Below are 21719 nucleotides of genomic sequence, written 5' to 3'. Positions count from 1 at the left end.
GACAAAAAAGTGAACCCTCCTGAAGATTGCCGAGCAAAACCTGGAAGGTTTTACCTGTATAGTAGTGTTAAGGGTATAGCCCCTTACATTATTTGCAAAATTGATGTCGATGCAGTTACACTACCATGACACTTGTATTGTTGGCAGCATTAATATTGACCAAAGTTTACTTGAGCTGCGTGTGTAGAAAGGAGGGTTGGCTTCCGCAGATACATCAGCAATCGTTGTCTGGTCTAGACCTCTGCTTATTAGGTAGCACATATGAGGTCTTTGTTTTGTATTAGCTATTGCATTACTGTACTGAGATCCCTATCAAAAATGTCAGGAATTGTTTTGTCAAGGAAAGCGAGGGTAAAGCTTAAATCAGGAAGTGAAGGAAGAAGATAAAAGAACTAATAAAAGAATAGATAGAAGTGAAAAAAATGTCACAGTCAAACTTGCTTGGTGTTCTTCTGAGCAGCAGTTGTTTGTTTTGGAAAAATGCTTGTAATCGAGCATCCAAATTAAAACCGTGTCAGTTAAAAAGGTTTTTAGTGAACATGATCACGCATAATTTAAGTAAATAAGAAAGGTATAAAACCTGCTATTTCAAGTTACTTCCATGTATTCTCTTTAAATTTGAAAATAAAGGTGAATTCAAGAGTCTTTCTAGCTGTGAAGAACACATCCAGGATTTTGTGGAGGTTTTTTTTTCAGCTGGCAACTGAATCATTGGCACATGAAGCAAGGTAGGGGTGTATTCTTTATAGCGCTTTAGGTATCATTGGTCAGAGCTGTAACACATACAGTAGGGGTGTGGGAGGAACAGAGAAGCCCTGAATGGAGGTATTATTAGGGAAGTAGCAACTGCTCAAACTTTACACCAAGTTTGCACAACTTGCTGCTAAACTACTGGCAAATTGAACCTATGTACCTCTACTCTAAACTCTTTAAAACTCTTTAAAAAAAATGCTGCACAGAGTGCTTTTACAAACCTAAAGAAAACTTTCAAAAGGGAGGAGTGTATGTATGTATACGTCTGCCTTTTTCTTATAATGAGAAGAACTGAATGTAACTCTGGAAAATAAGATGAGCTAAAGCTTTTCACATTACATATAACTAATTATTTTATAATAATACAGAGGAACTGAACACTGTAATTTGCATAATTTTTCTCAAATTTCTTTGATAGATAGGGATAAAAGATTCTCTTTTCTTTTCTGATACTGCTGTGATTCCTGGATTAACCATTTTTTACAGGAGTTGTGGTTTCATTTTGCTGGGGCACAGTGGAAATGCCTGATACAGACAGATTCTCCAGATCTTGATTGATTACACATTTGTAGCATTTAAAGTGCTAAGGATGTTATGGTGGCTCCTAGTCTTGCTTTAAGGATTGGGTCACATTACATGCATAAATTGTCTGCCTAGTTTATAGGTCTATATAGTTACCTAAAGCACTTCTGGACAGAAATGTCAGCACTGTAAAATTTTGTGTGCAGGACGATAGCTTAACTAAGCTGTGCTATATTGTAGTTTTGAGCTCATAATGGTAACCTCAGCTGAAGTCAAATAACCACAAGATAATTAATTTGCAGGTATGTGGATATTAAAAGTGTCTTTGAAATAATAAATTGTGAATATGAGTGATTATAAGGACAAAGCAGGTTTTTCTTTTTCTAGTCTCTTTCCACTCTGGCAAGCATAAATGTATACTAGAATGGAGGTTGTGTCCTTTTGAATTCAGGAGATATTTTTTTAACTTGGGGAAAAAAATTCCAAGAAATAGCTTATAAAGTGTAAAGGCAAAGAATGAAGAGGTGAAAGCAAAGAGATCTTTAAGTGTCATCACCACACTTGCAAGCTAACCAGCAGTGGAGGGAGGTTCGTTTTTCTCAGCTCTGTACTTTGCATTTACATGCCTTTTCCAAAGAGGTGTGTTTGCATGACATCAAGATGAATCTTAAGGCTGGTTTGTAGGATGGATTGTTGCAGTGTCCTACCTGTGAAACTGTCAGTGCCTAAGTTTGGTAAGAAAGGATATATGAATAATAAATTGACTTATTTGGTTACCAGAGGGGTTTTGTGTATTTTTTTGTATGTTTGTGTCAAGCCTAACACTGATGACAGTAGATGTGCCTATTGTAAGGCAAAAACTTGCCAAATATTTTGATATGGTTATACTTTAGGATCATTGAAACTATATTGATTTTTAAATTTGCAAGCTAGAGTATAAATGAACGCCTCAGCAGGTCTGCAGATGACACCACGCTGAGTGGTGCAGTTGTCACGCCAGAAGGATAGGACCTGGACGAGCTGGAGAAGTGGGCCTGTGCAGACCTCATGAGATTCAACAAGGCCAAGTGCAAGGTCCAACCCCTGGGTTGGGGCAATCTGTGGTTTCAGTACAGGATGAGGGATGACATAACTGAGAGCAGCCCTGCAGAGAAGAGCTTGAGGGTGCTGATTCATGAGAAGCTCAACATGAGCTGGCAGTGTGCGCTCGCAGCCCAGAAGGCCAACTGTATCCCGGGCTGCATCAAAGGAAGCATGGCCAGCAGGTCAAGGGAGGTGATTCTGCCCCTCTGCTCCATTCTCGTGAGACCCCGTTGGGAGTATTGAGTCCAATTCTGGAATCCCCAACATAGGAAGGATATGGAACTGTTGGAACAGGTCCAGTGGAGGGCTATAAAGATGATCAGAGGGCTGGAGCACCTTCCATATGTGGACAGGCTGAGTTGAGTTGGGATTGTTCAGCCTGAAGAATAGAAGGCTCTGGGGAGACCTTCTAGCCACCTTCCAGTACCTGAGGGGGGCCTACAAGAAAGCTTGGGACTAATGTTTTACACAGGCAGGTAGTGATAGGACAGAATGGTTTGGGTTGGAAGGAACTTCAAAGATCATCCAGTTACAACCTCCCTGCCATGGGTAGGCACACTTCCCACCACAGGCTGCTCAGGGCCCCATCCAACCTGGAGGGAATGGAAGGGGGAAGATCTAGTCCAGACGTTAGGAAGACATTCTTCTTGATGAGGGTAGTGAGGCATTAGAACAGGTTGCCTAGGGAAGTTGTGGTTGCCACCTCCCTGGAAGTGTTCAAGGCCTGGCTGGATGGGGCCTGGAGCAGCCTGGTCTAATTGGAGGTGTCCTTAACTTTGAGGGAGTAAAACTGATTTGGAGCATTTTGAGTGTTGCTGTTTGCTGAATACCAGAGTATCTGTTGAATTTCTGGTTCAGTCTGGCTGAAATACAGCAACAGGAGCACAGAATGAAGTAAGTTAGAGGAGTAAGAGTGGAAAAATGAGGAGGAAGGAGTTTGGTCAAAGGAATTTCATCTTGCTTTTTTAAGTGTGTGGCAATATTAAGCTTACTCTATTTTCTTGTCTTTTGAAGCCAGAGATTAAACATATATTATGCTTTATCCTTTTAGCACAGAGGGCTGATGTTTTTCTTGTAGTGGCCATTTCAGTGAGGGTGGGGACTGCACCAATTCTTACAAAAGATGTCAAACTGCAACCAGGTTCCAAATGAACTTGTACTGTACTTTGTTACTGGGAAACTTGCATTTAATTTTAGAAAAAGGATTTGAGGCAGTGTACAGGGGTGAAATTCTGGCTGTTAATATACACTTGTGAACTTTGGAAACCTCATAACACTAAAGATTTTTGAATTTATTTTTAATGACATTTGTTCCACCATAGCTTATTAGTGAAATCTGCTTCCCTAATGTGTTTGGTTTTAGTATGATTAAATCTGTTCACCTTAGCTAACTGTTAGGCATAACAATGGTATTTTCCTTATGCTTTAAATCAGACAAGGGATCAAATACTTTGAAATTATTAAGTCTAGGTCCTGTGCCTCTATACTATGTCTTTAAAAAAATGCTATCTGTATTCCTCTTGGGTTAGCTGTAAAACCTTGCTTTGGACCTATAAGTTCTTACTGGACCAAGAAGCTGACGACTTCATATTCTGTCTGTAATTATTGAAGTAAGCTAGTTGAAATCCATAGTTTAGAAAAAAAGTAGCTGTAGGAGAACAGCAGGTGGTGCGTAGGCCTTGGAGTCATGAAGCTGGAAGTTACATTGTATTAGGACACACAATTGAGGTAGTCTTCCCAGTAGATGGCTTGAGATACTGTAAATCGGGTTGGTTTTGTTATGTTTTTTAATATAAAGGTAGGGTTGACTTTCAGGTTTTCCTGTCGGCCTCCTTTGACATATACAGTTTTTCACAGGTGGGATATCTAAAAGAACTGCCACTGATTATTAGGTGATAAGGAAAAACAAACCCACTGTTTTCCAATGCTACGTGTTTCCTTGCATAAAAGTTGTTGTGTCATGTTCCCCTTTGCTCTTCAACACCATTTGTTCTAAAGTTTGGGCAGAAATATTACATCCTTTTGACAATTACCGTGGCCTAATTACAGTTCTGTTTGACAGTGTTTTAATTGTAATGCTTGAATTCAGGGTTGAAAGATAGGATGGGGCTGTACACTCATACTGGTGCATCAGTTTGTGTGTACATCAGCTGGGAACGGCAGGGGTAATTTTTCTTTATGTAAATATGGTCAGTCTTGAAGATATGAAGAAGTCTGAATTCTCTGATCCAGATTTACAGAGGGGATGTTGCAACTCGGGCAGGTGGTCCTGCCCATGAAGCAGGTCACCAGCAAGTTTGATCTGCTTGGGTGAAAAAGAATGGCGATGGTCAGTTCAAGATGGACTTTTTACATAGTCCTGTCAGCACCACTTCGGAAGGTGAGAGGATCCCCCTGATGTAAAGGTTATGACCTGATGTTGAGGTTTTAATTCAACTGTAGCATTTCATAGTTCATGAGAAGGCACTTTGGTAGACTTCTGAACTCTTTTTCTCCATCTTTATAAGTTTAACAATTGTAATTTCAGGTGAAGAGGTGCGGTGCAGTTTAACTACTGTGCACCAGGTTTGACCTTCTGAAATCGTTTGCCTAAGAGAGCTTTTCTGTGGAAGAGTGGACTTCTTTTAGTGGACTGCGTGAGAAAATAAAAATCAGAATTAAGTTCTTTATCATGTCATTGTTTTTAATGGCTACATCCTGACTTAAATACAGAGGGTTCCTTTAGAGGGAGGGAAAATTAGTACACTGTGACTGAGGAAGACCTTGAGTTTAAAAAAATAGTTGGAAAAGGTAGTATTTGTAGATGCACCAGGGTACATAAAAACTAAAAAATGGTTAGAGAAGAACGTTAAATATTTCCGTCATCATAGAGGGGTCATCTCCACAGCCACTGGGCAGCCAGTGACCACAGGCTTGCAAGGGAAGGGGGCTGCCTCTTAGCGGCACCCGGAGAGATGTCCGAGTAAGAGCCTTGGCTGCCGCTCCTCCCTGCAGGCTGCCTGGGAAGGGACCTTGGCCAAGTCATGAACTATTGTAGTGGTTATTCTGCTTTCTGCTGGCTGGCAAGGAGTTTGCCTTTTGTTATGAACTTTTATGCAGCATTGAAGTATTTTGTGTTAGTTATGCGAAAATATTTTTACTAAATACAGTCTAATTCTAGGCTGCTTGATTTTTGCAGATTAGTAAGAGAGTAACAGTCAGTTATTTTATGCACATAACTACAGTCATAGTAGAGTTCTAGATCTGTAAGCGTGTGTTTTCTTGCTTGTCTGGGGAGTTCAAATAGTAGCCAGTTTAAGGAAACAAAAAGTTTCTTCTCTCCTGGATTGTAGACACTGAATACATTTTCTTGCTTTATATTGCAAGCTGACTTAGGATCATAGTCCAAGATCATGGGTGTGTAACGTGCATAGCATGTTTCCCACAGCAGAGGCAAATGCTCATCCATAGACCTTTGTTCTTTTGGGCTTTTATTGCTCAGTTGTGGAAGTCCGTCATCATTAGTACTGCAGCAGGTTCCATTTTCAGAAATTAGTGAAGTACAAACAAGGTATGGTCTGTGTCGCACTTCAGTGTGATGGTACGTTATTCCCATGTATCTTTAATAACCAGTTTGCTGTAATTATAGAAACAGAATGAGGCAAGGTTAAATTTTAAGTGTATGTTTTATGATACATATATATATTGATTGAATTCTTGGTTTTCCACTTAATCTTCTAAGTAATTGTTTCTCACATAGAAATAAAAATTAGCTACAGAAGCAGTTTGTCTAATTGAAATGAGACAGTACTTGTTGCTCAAGTTGACATAATGAAAATGCTTCTCAGTGTTTTTATTTAGAGCTTGGGATTCAAATGTTTATGGGTTATGGATAGCAAAGGACTATGTGGAGTGGTAACTTCTGTATTACTGTGGTAAGACAGTTGACTTGAGGACATTTCTTTTTTTGATCTTAGCTGGTCTTTATAGGGTCAAGGAGAGAAGTCAGAAGAGAAGCCGTAGAAGTAATATGGGGATGGTGGTGGTTAGGGAGGGTATAACAGAATACTTGATATTTAGAACACTGTGAAATCTGGAGTGGAATGCATAACAGCCTAGGAATGGCTGTGACAAAGCACCTATGACATACTGTAGATCTTGAAGGAATATCTCTTATTTTCCAGTGCTCAAAGTTCAAAACCAAGTAATAGGATTTATCAGATCTAGGCCTTGGCAGGCAGGCTTCATTACAGGGCACGTTTATCATAAAGCTGTATTCTTGTCTGTAGAAACTTGGCAAAGAGTGGTTTGCTGTGTTCGGAGTTGTGAATGGGTTCTAAGGTACAGAATCACAGAGTGATTTAGGCGGAAAGGGATCTTTAAAGATAGTCTACTACAACCTCCCTGCCTTGGGCCAGGGTGTCTTTTACTATACCACGTAGCTCAAAGCCCCATCCAACCTGATCTTGAAGTCTTGCAGGGTTAGGGCAACTTTTGGTCAACCTGGTCCAGTGTCTTGCCACCTTCATTGTAAAAATTTTCTTCTTATATTCAATCTAAATATACTCTCTGTTTAAAACCATTGCCCCTTGTCCTGTCAGTACAGGTCCTGGTAAAAAGAAAAAAAATCATCTTTCTCTGTCTTTCTTGTAAGCCCCTTATGTATGGAAAGGCTGCAGAGACAGTAAGTCACTTCTGACTTACTACACCTCTGTGGGTTCATTTTTTTACATTGTGTTTCCTCCTTTGTCACTTCGGGGTATCTTCTTAATTTTGTTGCTGCAGTGTTTGAGAAATGTTCAAATTGCAAAATATTTTAAGGACTCGTGTAAAAATGGATCTTCTCTGCTTCATATTCTCACTGGTCCTTTCCAGGTGACTGTTGTCATTTCATGAGGCTGTTGAATTGATAAGTCTTTTCAACTACTTCCTAAACTTTGTGTGCTTAAGCACTTATGGGAGTAGTGAATTTTTCTTAATTTCTTATTCTTTCATTTACAAGTCATGCAATCTTTATTTTGTGCGCTCCATTAGTTGTTCTTCCTTCCCACCATTATTGGCTGCATGTTCTCTTCTTGTTAAGATTACAGTGAAGGAAGTGGTGTTCATTTAATTAGCAAAGAAATTAACGTATGCATGTGTTTACGAGAGAAAAGTTTTCTGCTCCCAAAATACCTTAGACTTTCAGGTTACCCGTAATAGAACCTCAGGTCTGGAAGAGTTACTGATAACAGAAGAGAAATATTTATTTTTAGTATCTTCTGGTTAATCTTGAATATCTGTCTAGATCTCATTGTGGGTTTCTTACCTCTGTAAATGAAAATGCTTCAATGACATTAATTTTGTATCTTTTTCTTTAGTGTGAAAGAATTTGGACTGTCATATATAATGTATGCATTTTCTTTTCCTTTTGCAGTTTATCTTCCGGGGAAACATCAGTCCTTGTATGTAAAGAGTGTCTCTGGGTGCTGCAACTAAGCTTAGAATGTTACTTGACTTGTGATTCTGATGGAGGAATAACCAGATCTCAGGCTGCTGCACTGGAAGACTTCAAAGGAAATACAAAATGTCATCTAATAGGAGTCAGAATCCGCATGGACTTAAACAGATTGGTCTTGACCAGATATGGGATGACCTAAGAGCTGGAATTCAACAGGTTTACACCAGACAAAGTATGGCAAAGTCCAGATACATGGAACTCTACACGTATCCTAATGCCTAAATCAGTTACTTTTCACTGTTAATAGTTTAGAGAGAGCTTTTCACTTCTCTAAACTGAAAATTGTTTCATAACTTCTTGACTCTAGTGGCTTTTAGGAGTACATTTTTATTTTGAAAAGTAGCCTTTTCTATTTAATCTTACTTGGCAAATATGTAGGAACTATTCTGTTGTCCAGAAAACTGTCTTTGTGATTATGGCTACCTCTGAACTTCAGGTCTGATTATCATTATCTGTGACAGAGCAGGTATTTAAAGTGATTTTATTAATATGTCTAATTTTGAGTCCACGACACACCAAAAGAAAACCAAGCTCTTTTTCCTTTATTTGTTAATGTTTGGTGTTATGCTGCAGGCTTTATTGGTAATAAAGTCTGTTTACCTGGAAATTTTTTCTTTTTTTCAACCTCAGAGTACTATTTTACTCTGAGTTGGTTTTATAATGTTCTACCTAGAGTGAGAATGCATGCAATGGATTTCTCTTGAATTCCTGACTTTCATCAGAGAACTATTGAAATTTTCTAACACTTCCCTGTCCTGGGAGTTGTTACAATATGCAGGAAGGAGGCTGTGTTCATCCTTGTGTGTATGTGCTGAAGTCCCGTTTGGAAGATCGTAGGAAACTTGTTTCTGTCAGGTAGTGCATAAGAATCTTTTATTCTTAATTTAAAGGAGAAATGTCCCTCTTGCCCTTATGGCTTTGGTGCTTGACTTCAGGACTACCTTTGTAATGTGAGAAATCCTCCTTTTTCTATTCCACCTATAAAGTGGCTTCTAAATGAATTTGGTGAGGAACTACCTCAATACGGAACCTGTTGTTTTGTGTTCACTCTTGCAAACTTGTATTGCTCAGTAGAGTAAGCACTACGTAAGGTGATGGTGGTAAAGCAAAGTGTGTAGACGTACGATAGAAGAAATGGTGACAGAATACATTTGCTATCCTAATTTAAGTAGTTCTGCTGGTTTTCTTTATCCTTTTTTAGCATTTCTTATAATAAAAGTTTTTGTTCTGATACATAAACGTCTAAAGCTGTTGTTGGCATTGATTTGGAATTGCATATCAAATTTTAGCCTGTGTTAATTTTATTGAAAGGAGAGGGCTTTTATATAAGGAGGAGGAGTTTGAAAACTTTTATAAAGCAATTAATTCTGTAGTTCTCTGGACTTTCTAAGGGGATAACAAGGTTTTTCTGTACATGTAATCTCAGAATCGATGTGTAGTCTTATCTGTGCCTGCAGAATCCATGATCTTGGGTGAACTGGAAAAACCCTGAGTGTTTCTAGGATGCATCTTTAGCAGTGATGGGAAGATGAAATAGCATTTGGGTTTGGTCCAGAATTTTTCCTAAGGCTTAAAATGACTGATTTAATGTAGCATCAGGTTCTGCACTGTCCTTGACTGAATGTCTGGTAGAACTGACATGTAGTGGAACCTCGGAGAGGTTTTTTTGTTTTCTGAGTGCTTTTAATATATTCCTGTTTGTGAGATCTGTCAAGCAGAGCAGCTGAAGACCAAGTACATATTATAATGGTAATGTTAAAGCACTTGCTTTTTTTCTTCTTCTTCTGATGTTCTCAAGTATTCTTTGGATGGAGCTGCAAAAGGGATATGGTACTTATTTCCTTCTTGTTGCTGCTTCAAGGAGGTGTTGGATCCAAACCTAAGGATTAGTTTTGTTACTTTTATAAGTGAGTTAAGTTAGTGGATAATTTTAGTGGTTGACCTCCATTTGTAGGTTAAATTAATAGACTGATAACTCGGAATATTTGACACTGATTAAGGTAAGAGTTTTTAATCTACACTGAAGATGTTACACTTTCCCATACCAAGTGCACATGTTCAAAAGTTGTGCTTAAAAGATTGCTTGCCTTTCAGGTGCTCTATCTGTAACACATTGGCTCAGTCTTTGCTTCTAGCAAATGAAGTAAATTTGTGGACTTTTATTTTGAGACGCTTTGCCTATCAAGCAGATTGATTTGAAAGACAAAATAGATGCAGGTGAGTTTCAGCTGCAGTTGTAGTTGAACTGAAGACCAGTGCTACTTGTAAGCCATCGTTTCTTAAATCCTGTAGCCGGTATTGAATTTTCAGTCAAAATCGGTAGATGTGGAAGTTCTTGTTGTGCCTTGTTCAAGTGAATCTGGAGGAGTTATGTGAATAAGACTATTTGGACCTACATCCTCTAATTTTCTTTGTTCGGAGGATCTGTCTTTGTGGAACACTAGATCCAGTTTCTGAGTGTAGGCTAGAGTTTAAGATGTGGACTGTTTTGGGTTTTTTATCCCTTCATTCATGCAGGAGAAGAAAGAGGTTGATTATTCCAGGGGTTTTCTAGATCTGAGAATACTGAAGAGATTAATTAGGAGATCTTGTTTCTGAATGGTGGTTCTCAATATCTTTATCCCTGCTTTCTCTAATTTAGATTCATTTGTGTTTTAGATTGTAGAATGTATTTTTTACAAATCAGATGATCACCAAATGTGTTTCAGTACTGCCTAGATGTTTGTGATTGCTTTTGACCTGCCAGCAATGCCAAGGCATCTAACCAGAAAACCAGTCTTCTGTGGAAGTTGTGATGTTTTTATTTGCCACTCCTTAAATGATTATGAAGATCACAGTATTAGTGTACAATAGTTACTTGCTGAGGTATGTTCTTTGTATCCTATTGAGAATTTACGACTTCCATATGGGAAGAGAATTCCTTTAGAGTGGTGCTTGTGGGCAAGATGAGACTGGTTTGTTTTTTGGGGTTTTTTTTCATTGTGTGGTTTGTTGTTTTGGCTTTTTTCTTTTTTCTATGTGAGATTCTTGAAAATGAAATCCTTTAGCTGGATGCTTTTCCGTCCCTTACCCAGACAGTTAAGTAATTCCAGGTACTTAAGAGCCTAGTAGCTCCTGCAATAGTAACTAATGTCTAGTGACAGGCTGTATTGCAAGCTAGCATAGAATTACATGCCAAGCATTGACTTAATGCAGAATAAAGAAATAGTCAATAAGATTAACTAGTTTTCTGGGAACAGTGGACATAACAGCATTCCTAATGCTGTGAAGGAAGAACCTTTTTACCCTATTTTTACTTTAGTGGCAATTAATTTGGAGGCTGTTAGCCACAGGTAGGAGTCACTCGTGGAACTCAGAATGAAAACAGCAAGTTTTGGTACACTACACCTGAGAGGGTGTTTTGCTCAGAAGTAATTCTCTCTTTATGCAAAGAAGTTCAAGCCCCTGTTCTGCATTAACAAAAAAGGAACTGCATTTGTTGCATTTACTTAAGGAGTAATGAAATTGTGGTATCAATGTATACAGAATATCTCTGCATAGCTTTGGGTCTATTTGGAGGAGACAGTCAAAGAGAACTATGTTTGCATGTAGCAAGTTGCAAGTTTCTGTTTTGCGTGGTTGGTTGAAGACCTGTTTACTAGAATTCAACTTGCTCATTATTGCTATAAGTAACTTGTCTTTCTTGCCACCTCTTCTTAAACTCCTTGTGGCAATGATAAAATATGCATAAATCTTGTGCTAGTTTGTTTGTGTGTTTTTCCAGGTTATTCCCTTTTTTCAAACTAATCATTTGGTAAGTGTGCACTTTATTTTCCTTAGGCCTCAAGGTGTGATAGGGCGAATTGGGATTTACATACATTTGGATTTAAACTCTGTAATGGAGAGAATCAAAGGATTTTATTCCTCTTCATTTATGTATCTTAGGCAGATTCTCAAACCAAGTGTCAGAAAACTTTCCTGCATTATATTAAACTAGCAGAATGTTTCAGTGGCTTGCACAAAAAGCTGAATAACTTTCTGAGATTCTTATTTTCTTCCTCCAAGCTCACATCAACTTCTTAGTTTCCAGATGTGACTAGTGAATGGAAAGCTTGGTGATGGGCTTTCATTTCATCTGCTTGTACTTTTTATTTGAAACATCAAAATGACTTTTCTTGGCATAAAATCATGCTTTCGCTATCTTGATTTATAAAACATAATCTGAGAAGCATTTTTTAAGGACTCTTTTCAGATAGCATAGTTAATAGCTGTATTAGTAGTTAATAGTAGACTATCCATACAGAATAGAGGAACCTTTTTGTCCAGTTACAATATTGGGTGGAAAAAATATTTTTGATGGGGAAAAAAAAAATTGGGGTTAGGAAATTGGGTGGAAAATGGTTGGATGGCTGGGCCCAAAGCATGGTGGTAAATGGAGTTAACTCCAGCTGGAGGCTGGTCACAAGTGTCTGCCAGGGCTTAGTGCTGGGCCCAGTCCTGTTCAGTGTCTTTATCAACGACCTGGATGAGGGGATCAAATGCACTCTAAGTTTGCGGATGACTCTAAGCTGGGTGGAAGAGTTGATCTGCTGGAGGCTAGTGAGGTTCTTCCAACGGGATCTGAACAGGCTGGACCTCTGGACTGATACCAGTGGCATGAGGCTTAACAAGGCGAAATGGCGGGTCCTGCGCTTGGGGCACAACAACCCTACGCACTACTACAGACTAGAGGAAGAGTGACTAGAAAGTTGCCTGGAGGAGAAGGCCCTGAGGGTGTTAACTGCCCACTGAACATGAGCCAGCAGTGTGCCCAGGTGGCCAAGAAGGCCAATGGCATCTTGGCTTGTATCAGAAATGGTGTGACCAGCAGGTCCAGGGAGGTTGTTCTCCCCCTGTACTTGACACTGGTGAGACCACAACTCCAATACTGTGTTCAGTTCTGGGCCCCCCACTACAAGAAGGATGTTGAGGCACTGGAGCATGTCCATAGAAGAGCAACAAAGCTGGTGAAGGGACTGGAAAATAAGTCTTATGAGGAGCAGCTGAGGGAAGTGGGATTGTTCAGTCTTGAGAAGAGGAGGCTGAGGGGAGACCTTATTGCTCTCTACAACTACCTGAAAGGAGGTTGTAGAGAGGAGGGTGCTGGTCTCTTCTTGCAAGTGACAGGGGACAGGACAAGGGGGAATGGCCTCAAGCTGCACCAGGGGAGGTTCAGGCTGGACATCAGAAAAAAATTCTTCACAGAAGGGGTCATCAGTCAGAGGCTGCCTAGGGAAGTGGTTGAGTCACCATACCTGGAGGTCTTCAAAAGATGGGTAGATGGGGTACTCAAGGGATGTGGTTTAGTGATTGATAGGAATGGTTGGACTCGATGTTCCTAGTGGTCTTTTCCAACGTAGTGATTCTATGATTCTATGAATATTTAAAGAAAATTCAATTGGGAAAAATAAGATTCTAAGTACCATTAATTTACAAGAAATAAGGGTTTTGTTTGTGTGTTTTCATTGATTTTTAGAAGAGTATAAGTTGCTTTGGAAGGTGTGGTGGTTTTTACTAAAATGTGCATCTGCAATGTCCACATTGTCTTTCAGTGTCTTTCTAATGTTGTGTACATAAAAATCATACTGTTAATTTTAACAATTCATATAATATATTTGAGTAGTTGTATTTGGCATAGTTTTCTAATAGCTCTTACGTGAAACTTTGTAGGAAAATGACTGAATTGTACTAAAACTTAAAATTTACTTGTCTTATACCTGTAAATTGGGTTTTACAAATGTAGTTCTTATATTATTCCATTAAGTGCTGAGTCCTTAACCTGGGATGCAACTCTGTGCAACACTACAGGCTTGGGGAAGAGTAGCTTGAAAGCTGCATGGAGGAGGAGGACTTGGGGGTGTTGATTGACAGCCAGCTGAACATGACCCAGCAGTGTGCCCAGGTGGCCAAGAAGGCCAATGGCATCTTGGCTTGTCTCAGAAACAGCGTGGCCAGCAGGTCCAGGGAAGTGATTCTGCCCCTGTGCTTGGCACTGGTGAGACTGCACCTTGAATACTGTGTTCAGTTCTGGGCCCCTCACCACAAGAAAAACATCGAGGTCCTGGAACATGTCCAGAGAAGAGCAACAAAGCTGGTGAAGGGGCTGCAGAACAAGTCTTATGAGGAGTGGCTGAGGGAGCTGGGCTTGTTTAACCTTTAGATGGGGAGGCTGAAGGGAGACCGTATTGCTCTCTACGACTGCCTGAAAGGAGATTGTAGAGAGGAGGGTGTTGGTCTCTTCTCCCAAGTGAGGTGATAGGACAGGAGGGAATAGCATCAATCTGCATCAGGGGAAGTTTAGATTGGACATTGGGAAAAATTTCTTCACTGAAAGTGTTATCAGGCTGGAACAGGCTGCCTATGGAAGTGATTGAGTCCTCATCTCTGGAGGTGTTTAAAAGATGAGCAGATGAAGTGCTCGGGGTTATGGTTTAGTATTGGGCACAGGTATGGTTGGAGCTGATGATCTCAAAAGGTCTTTTCCAACCTAGGGATTCTGTGATTCTGTGATAGTTAGCCGCAGTAATTATTTTCAAAAGTAATTGCTTTAATTATTTTAAAGTAAGGTTAGGTAAAGGTTAGGTTCGGTCACACTTCCTTATTTTATGAAAAATCTTTTCCTTGGCTCTGAATTTGGTTACTGTGATTCAATTTTGTTAAGTTATCGTAACAAAATGGTAGTTACTGATTATCTGTTAGACCAAATATAAGTAATTCTGAGTCAGAAAAGGAAAAAATGTGTTAAACATTAAATAATTAAGTGTTATGTTCTTATGTTTTAAAAATACCATATTGCTCAGGATAATTTGTTTGTAAAAATAGAATGCATAAATAACATGAACATGTTTTTACCTGTGGGTAGATTCAGCATGAGTAGTACATGTTGTCCAGTTAAAACCATGTCATATATTTGCGGAGGTCTTTTGTAGTTGCTTCTATTACAATCCTTGTTCTAGTGGGTTTCAGTTGAATTCCTGTATTTTAATTGGATTTTAGATCACCAGATGTATATTAGAACTGTGTTTATTTTTTGATCACATTAATCTGTTGTTAGCAGGCAGCATGATATGTTGTTTTATTGCAAGTTTGTTTATTGGGTTGGAATTTTTTTTTAATTTTTTTTAATTTTTTTCCCCTATGAATAAGTTACTATGCTTTCTCAGAAAATATACTGTTAGGGCATGCACCTTTTAAACATCAGGAACTAACTTTCTCTTGAGATTCTCTCACTCCAAACTATCCTTTCACAGTAATGTCAAATTGTTTAAGATCACTCTAAATCCATCAAAGCAGCCTCTGCTGTCTGCTCATATTAATCTTGCTTCTATTTTTGATATTTCATAGTGTTTCTCGTGTGCCAGTTAGAGCTTGTGTGGAATGTGAAGGTAGAAGTAAATGTATTTGTTTACATGTTCAAAGGGCACATAATACACTTTCCCTTGGGTGGAAAGGTAGGTGTAATTGTCTGGTTTTGTGCACATCTATTAAAATGGCTGCTTCAGTTTGAGAGAAGTACAGAATATGTTTATATTAATGCCATAAGTTCCTTGTTTTGTTCTTCTCTTGAATGATCACTTGCTGTTTTACTTGCTTTTTATAGTAACCAAGAATATACTGTACAAAACTATCGTCTGCCAGTGCAAAGAATTTGAAACTTAAAAGCAACCTCGGTTATGGTGGTTCTTGTACTCCCTGGCATAAAGACTGTACACTTTATGTATGCATTTGGCTTTGAAAATTTGTGGTTTTGTTGTAACTCAGGGCTTCTCTGTGATTCTTTTGAGTTTATGCCACAAAAAGGGAAACAAGAAGTTATTAATCTTCAAATGGCTTTTGCTGGAAGTTTCTCGAGTCTCAGGCTTGCAGAAACATGTCTGAGTTCAGTTATGCCTGGATTTTCATAGCAGCTGTGTGGCTGATGCTGTTACAGCTCGTTTGGTCTTTGTCCAAGACCTTCCCTGATTGAAGTGGGGATAGTTTAGCAGTGCAATTGTACCTAATTTAAAAATTTAAATGTGTAATTCATCACTGAAACGTGAATGGAGAATGTGTAGGGCTGGGAGCAGGGGTTTAACTTTTTTCTTGATTTGTTTTCTTTGAACTGCTTTGTAGATAAAGCAAACATACTTGTAATAAGTTCTCTCACTGAGAAGGATGAAAGTTTCTGGGATTATTGTTTTATTGCTGCCCCTCACAAAGATGTAGTAGGTGTTTAAAGCACCTGTTCTGAAAAGTGATTGGTTTTTGACAGCCTTATCATTTCAAAAACTTGTGCAAAATTCCTTCATCGGTTTGGTTTATGAAATCTTGAAGTCATGTAGGCTTGTCCACTTGTCTTAGCAGCTTTGCTGGCACATTAGGTGGTTTTGTGAGATTCACACAGCCTAATTTTCTGGATACAGAGGAGTTCAAATGGCTTTAATAATTTCAAAGAAAATATGTAAAGTTGTTCTCTAGTAAATTCAGTAAGCTATAGTGCTTGTATTAGAACTGGTTTTACAAGAATGCAAAGCTTCCATAATCCTTCCTAGCAATTTTGCTATCAGAGTTATCAGTAACTTTCTATATGTTGTTCTTGTGTGCCTTTGGTGTAATCTAGGAAAATACAAGTTTTTGTCAGAAGTGGAACTAATCTCAACGTGTTCCTGTAGGCCAGCTGTTGAGGCGACAGAGCACTCAGCAGAGAGTTAATTACTGCTTAAGATCTGTTTAATACCAAATTTATGCCTAAAAGTGAAGAGACTAGAAGTAATGAGGGAGAAATTTTGGTTAGAGTTGTTCAGCTTTTGTTGTCGTGCTCTCTTCCTCATTTTCAAAAGCATTGTTGTCATTTCTGTCTGCCCAGTAGTTTTATGCTGCGTTGTATTAATTCTACTTGCCTTTCAGTTCCTTTTAATTTTACTTATCTGTTCCTCAAGCAAACTTATTCCAGTTATGATAATTTTTCATAGCAAAATGGAAAAGCTGTGAGGACCCAGCTGTGTTGCTGAAATGAGAATCAATTATTACGTCAGCAGAACTATTTCCTTTATTAAAAAAAACTAAGATCAGGGATTCATGCAGTACTGAGTAATTTGCACCCAACAGTGTAAAATCTGAGTGTTTTCCTGTTGTGTGTTGAATTACAAAACTGATACTTGTCTCGCACAATTTCTGTTTACACTTCCTCCTGGAGGGAAAAAATGCCATATAGAGTGGTTTTGGTACTTTTCTGGGGCGGAGGGCAGATTGGAGGTGTTTGTGGCACACCTAAGCTTCTGTTTTGATGGTGTATTTGCTCAAGAAGTACATGCACCGCTACTGAAAGTGTCTGTTTCATTTGCCCCCTGCAGAACAGAAGTTCAGATCTACTCAGCAAAGGATTTGGGGACAGGGATAACGGTTAGTTGTAGCAGCAGTCACTTCCCCAGTCCACATCACTGGTTGTCTGCATGAACTCCCTTGCCACTGGAAAAACAGGTGGCAAGTAAGCCCTACAGGTGTGTTGTGTGTCAGGATCTTTTCCTTCCATGGAAGTGATCTACAAGGCCATAAATTCATTCTCGCATGGCAGCATGGGAATTCTTCTTCCTTTGCACTGACCAACTTGAGAAACTGAGTCAAGATTGTCAAAAGCAGTGTAAATCATGTTGAAGACGGAGGTGGTAAAATTACTTTGTCTTTTGCTGCTTCTTGTGTCCAGTTTTGTAGAGTTTCAGAGAAGCAAAAAGTTCTGGAAAAGATTTTTTTTTTTTTTTTTATCTCAAACAGGACGATGCTGAATCAATTTCTAAATTTCCTTGCAGTCTTCTAACTCAAATTTTAATTTAGGTAATTAAATGTCATTTCTCCTTCAGTGTAAGGGAGTTGTGGAAGTTAGGAGATTGATCTTGATCTATTCCTCCTGCAGATGGCTTGTCTGTTTGTTGGGCCAAATCTGAAATTCAGCAGCCAGAAGCTTGAGGAGCAGAGCAGCTTCACTGTGGTGCAAACTCTTCTGTCAATGAATTGATTTCCATGCTGGTTGTAGTATGTAAATTTCTATGCAGAATAGTACAAACGACCACAGAAGTGTTTCCTAATAGCTACTTGGATATATATGTGGCTTCCAGCCTGCGAAGCAGTTGAGGGGATTAGATTGCCTTCTGCAACCAGGAATTCTTTTCATAGTGTTCCCCTTGTGATTCTCAAACGGACTGTCATGTACTTTGTTGGAAGCGGCACAAGTCTGATTTTGTTTTGAATATGTCAGTCTTTCTGTCAGTGGTTGGCTTTAGCAGATGGGGACACAGATTGTAAACAACGTGTGAGAGTGCATTCTTCTACGTATCATATATGTCAAAGAGTTATTTACACTTACAAACTACCTTCTGCACAGGCAAACTTAGTTCAGTTTGACTTGCACAGAAAAACTAAACTAGAGCGTTTGAAAAGTGCTGTCTTGGGCACTTTGGCTAGTAAGACTCAAGCCAGAATAACAAGAAAAGACAGATATTACTGGTATATTTTTACTCCAGCTCCAAGGTTATTACTGTCAGGTGTGAACAGAACAAAAGATTTCAGAGTCCCTCAATGTTCACTTCACAAGGAATGCTGATTTTGATAGTGAAATATATGGGGTTAGAAAGACTTATGTCTTCTAACCTTGATCATCTAACCACGGTCTTCTATTTTTCTGAAGGCTGTTGTGATTATTCTTGGAGAAGAACAGAAAGAATATTTTCATCAGGCAGTATTCACAAAACCTGAAAGAATTACCTGTCATCTGGGCAATCCTTTTATTTTTAGGCTTTCTCAACACCATTTGGGATAGGAGAGTTAGGGGAAGAAAGGGGCAAGGTCTCCAGCTGGGTATTAATGAATCAGCCCTAAATTCCTTGTACGGTGATGGAGAAACTTCCCATAAGCAATTCAGAAGACTTTGTTAAATATTTTATAGTTAAACTGTGAGATAAGACCTGCTGTTCTTGTTTATGAAAATAAGGGAAGTTATGGTTCTAGGGAATAATTGTTATGCTGTGTGTTTCAGAGAATTCTGCAATTGAATTGTAGATGGTAAAAGTAGGGATAGTGTCAGGAAAGTTGAACAAAGAAAGAGCTAGGAGCTGGAAGAAATCATCAGTGTCCAGGAAATAAATGACTTGTAGAGATAAGAGTCTGGTAGGAAGTTCAGTTTTTAAGCATAAACAGGGATTTCATGTTATTGATTGAGATCATGGGAAATCTGATTATTTGGTACCTGGGTGAGGTAATAGGTAAGAAACAAATGTGTACTGTATGTATTGAAAAAGGTAATCTTGGACAGAAAGCAGTTGTCTTTTGGACAGGATATGATGACTTTCTGAACAGGCACAGCCATTCCTTGGTTTATTGTGTTTCTTTATTATGCTTTGCAGTTACTGTGGTTTTTATTGTACAATTTTTTAGCAATAAAGTTTTTTTTTTTTAATTAGGGTGTGTACATTATCTTTTTAGACATAATGCTGTTGCACGCTTCACAGACTAGAGTATCATGCAAGCATAACTTCTATGTGCACTGGGAAACCAGAAGATTTGTGTGACTCGCTTTATTATGATGGCCTGGAACCAAACCTGCAGTATCTCTGGGGTATTGCCTGTGCATGAGTATAGACCGCGAGCAGGTTTTCTTTACAGTTTGTCACAGACTGTGAGCCTTTTTGCTGGTGGCACGCAGGATACTTGCTCCTTAGGATATGATTTATCTGTGAAGCTTTTTTTTGAAAGAAATTGCAAGGGAGTTAACTGGATATTTTAAGATACTTTTTCTGCTTGAGCTTTACTGTTTAAATACTAGGAGCAGTTCTGTTCATAATTGCTGTAATGCATGATGTTTTGGGGTTTGTAATTCCCTTGAAATTTAATTGTGCTGATGTCTTCCATTATATTGTGCTGGTGTTTCTGAATGGAAAGATAAAAGGCAAATCTCAGCAATGTATTTATTTCCTAATATATGGCATAATGTGGAAGAAGCCTGTCTAGTGGTTAAAAGCTTAGTCTTAGTTAAAATGCAAGTTAAAGCCAAATAAGATCTTCTGGATTGCTTAATACAGTGTTCTTTACAAAGGGATGCAACTCAAAAGCCTGCCCTTGGACTATCAGTAGAATTGAGAGTGCTCAGTAGTTTCATTCTTTTGCTGGTTGAGTCATTAGATTAATCTTTGTTGTGTGATCTGATTCCTCATCCAGTTAAATTTGAGTGCTACTAAGCTAGTTTATTTTCCTTGTTTATGGAGCCTAGTTTGTTTCAGGGTGCTTTCTTATTTGAAGTATCTCAAGCAGTGTGACTTACACTTATTCTGAATATTTGAACTTTTTCGATTAGAAAAGCGTAATGTTTTCTTTAAATGTTATGTTGACGGATCCAACAAGTCTTCCAGGCTGTATTTGTATGGGAGGAAACAATAATGCTACAGCCATTACTACTTTCTAGGTTTGTCCCCATCTCCGAGTGTTAAATGGCTAAATATTTTGTAAAGGATTGTGTTTGAGAGAATGCAAAAATATACTCTGTGATTTCAACTACTGAATGTTGCTTGAGGCTAGGGTTGAAATTTCTTTCTGTTCAAGTGAAAGCTTATGTATTTGTAGAAGGCAAATATAGTACATTTAAAGCTTGAAAATAATCTTGTCAGCTAATTCCACTGCTTTATTTTCTTGGTGGTCTTGTTAAGTAAGCCTTGGGTAAGTTTAATGTTGGCATTAGTATTTACAATGCACTATACATTGTGACGCACTTCTGCTCTGGATAATTCTGCTGAAAATTACTTCATCCTTCTAGGTTTGGTTTGACTTTATGTAGGCTAATGTATCTTGTAATGATGGTTAAGTCATTTATGGTAAAAAATTGCTTATTGAAATTACCATATTGTTTTTCATTGTATTTTTAATGTCTCTACCTGGCACATATGTATTCCTTAACCTTCCTGTTAGTCATGTTTATAACTACTGTACTAGTGTACACCAGTCAAACCAAGCACGAGGAGCAGGAGTACCCCCTTCTAAATCGAAAAAGGGCCAGACACCTGGAGGTGCTCAGTTTGTTGGCTTGGAATTGTACAAACGGCTAAAAGAATTTCTGAAGAACTACTTGACAAATCTCCTTAAGGTAAGATGGGGACATTAGCTCCATCTGCATTTGTTGCAGCAGGGTGGGCTGGGTTAAGTATAGCTTCTGTCAAGAAACCTAGAGGTGTGTGCAACCAGTGGAAGTAAATTGGGTGATCTTGAAATTTGCTTTTGTCTCCATTAGCAGATAGAAAGTTTCGTAGGCTTACCTCAGGCATAGACAGTCGCGAAGGGAACCTGTGAGCTGCTTTTCCTCTTTGAGCCAAAGTGGCATTTCTGTGTTTTATGGAAGTAACCTTATATGCCATCTTCAGCTGTCCTCTGTCTTGAACAAGAATAGATAGACTTTCTAACCAATTAAACCAGCATGTTGGCAGTGCTGAAAAAATGGTTGCCTGTAATGTTGAAAATGCCTGATGGTAGCCATTAATTTAATAAATAAACTACTAGGAGAGCAAGACATTAAACTGCTTTTTAAGAGAGTGGTTCCTCGTTATTTTTGTAAAGGAACTGTGCTTTTAACTTCTCGGATTTTCGTTTTGAGCAATAATAAAAAAATTCTTGGTGTGCTATCAAGTCTGCTGTGTAATTAATTTATGAAGCTGCATAGAAGTGAGGTCTTATCCAGAATGCATTCCTGGTCTTGACCGTTGCATTCCCTTGACCATTCAAGCTGTAGCATTCCAGTTGGAAAGATACTTGAGCTTCCATGTGTTGCAACTTGATCTTCTTTTCCTATGTAAGAATAAATATGATGCCATACTCATTTCCAAGAATATGGAGTTCCATTTACTACCTG

The 21719-nt window shown here is 38.7% G+C and overlaps 1 protein-coding gene across 3 annotated transcripts in view; it reads left to right on the top strand.

Moving 5' to 3' along the window:
- CUL1 (cullin 1) overlaps positions 1-21719 on the top strand; it is a 53936-nt gene that overhangs the window by 7919 nt on the left and 24298 nt on the right. For all 3 annotated transcript variants that reach the window (XM_054059057.1, XM_054059056.1, XM_054059055.1), the window contains exons 2-3: positions 7754-8043; positions 20786-20960. In XM_054059057.1, coding sequence (XP_053915032.1) covers positions 7904-8043; positions 20786-20960 — 315 coding nt within the window. In that variant the 5' untranslated portion in view covers positions 7754-7903. The remainder of the gene's footprint in view (positions 1-7753; positions 8044-20785; positions 20961-21719) is intronic.

The sequence above is a fragment of the Cuculus canorus genome, chromosome 2, assembly GCF_017976375.1.
Source record: "Cuculus canorus isolate bCucCan1 chromosome 2, bCucCan1.pri, whole genome shotgun sequence".
In the NCBI taxonomy this organism is placed as follows: domain Eukaryota; kingdom Metazoa; phylum Chordata; class Aves; order Cuculiformes; family Cuculidae; genus Cuculus; species Cuculus canorus.
This window is presented reverse-complemented; position numbering and strand designations above follow the sequence as displayed.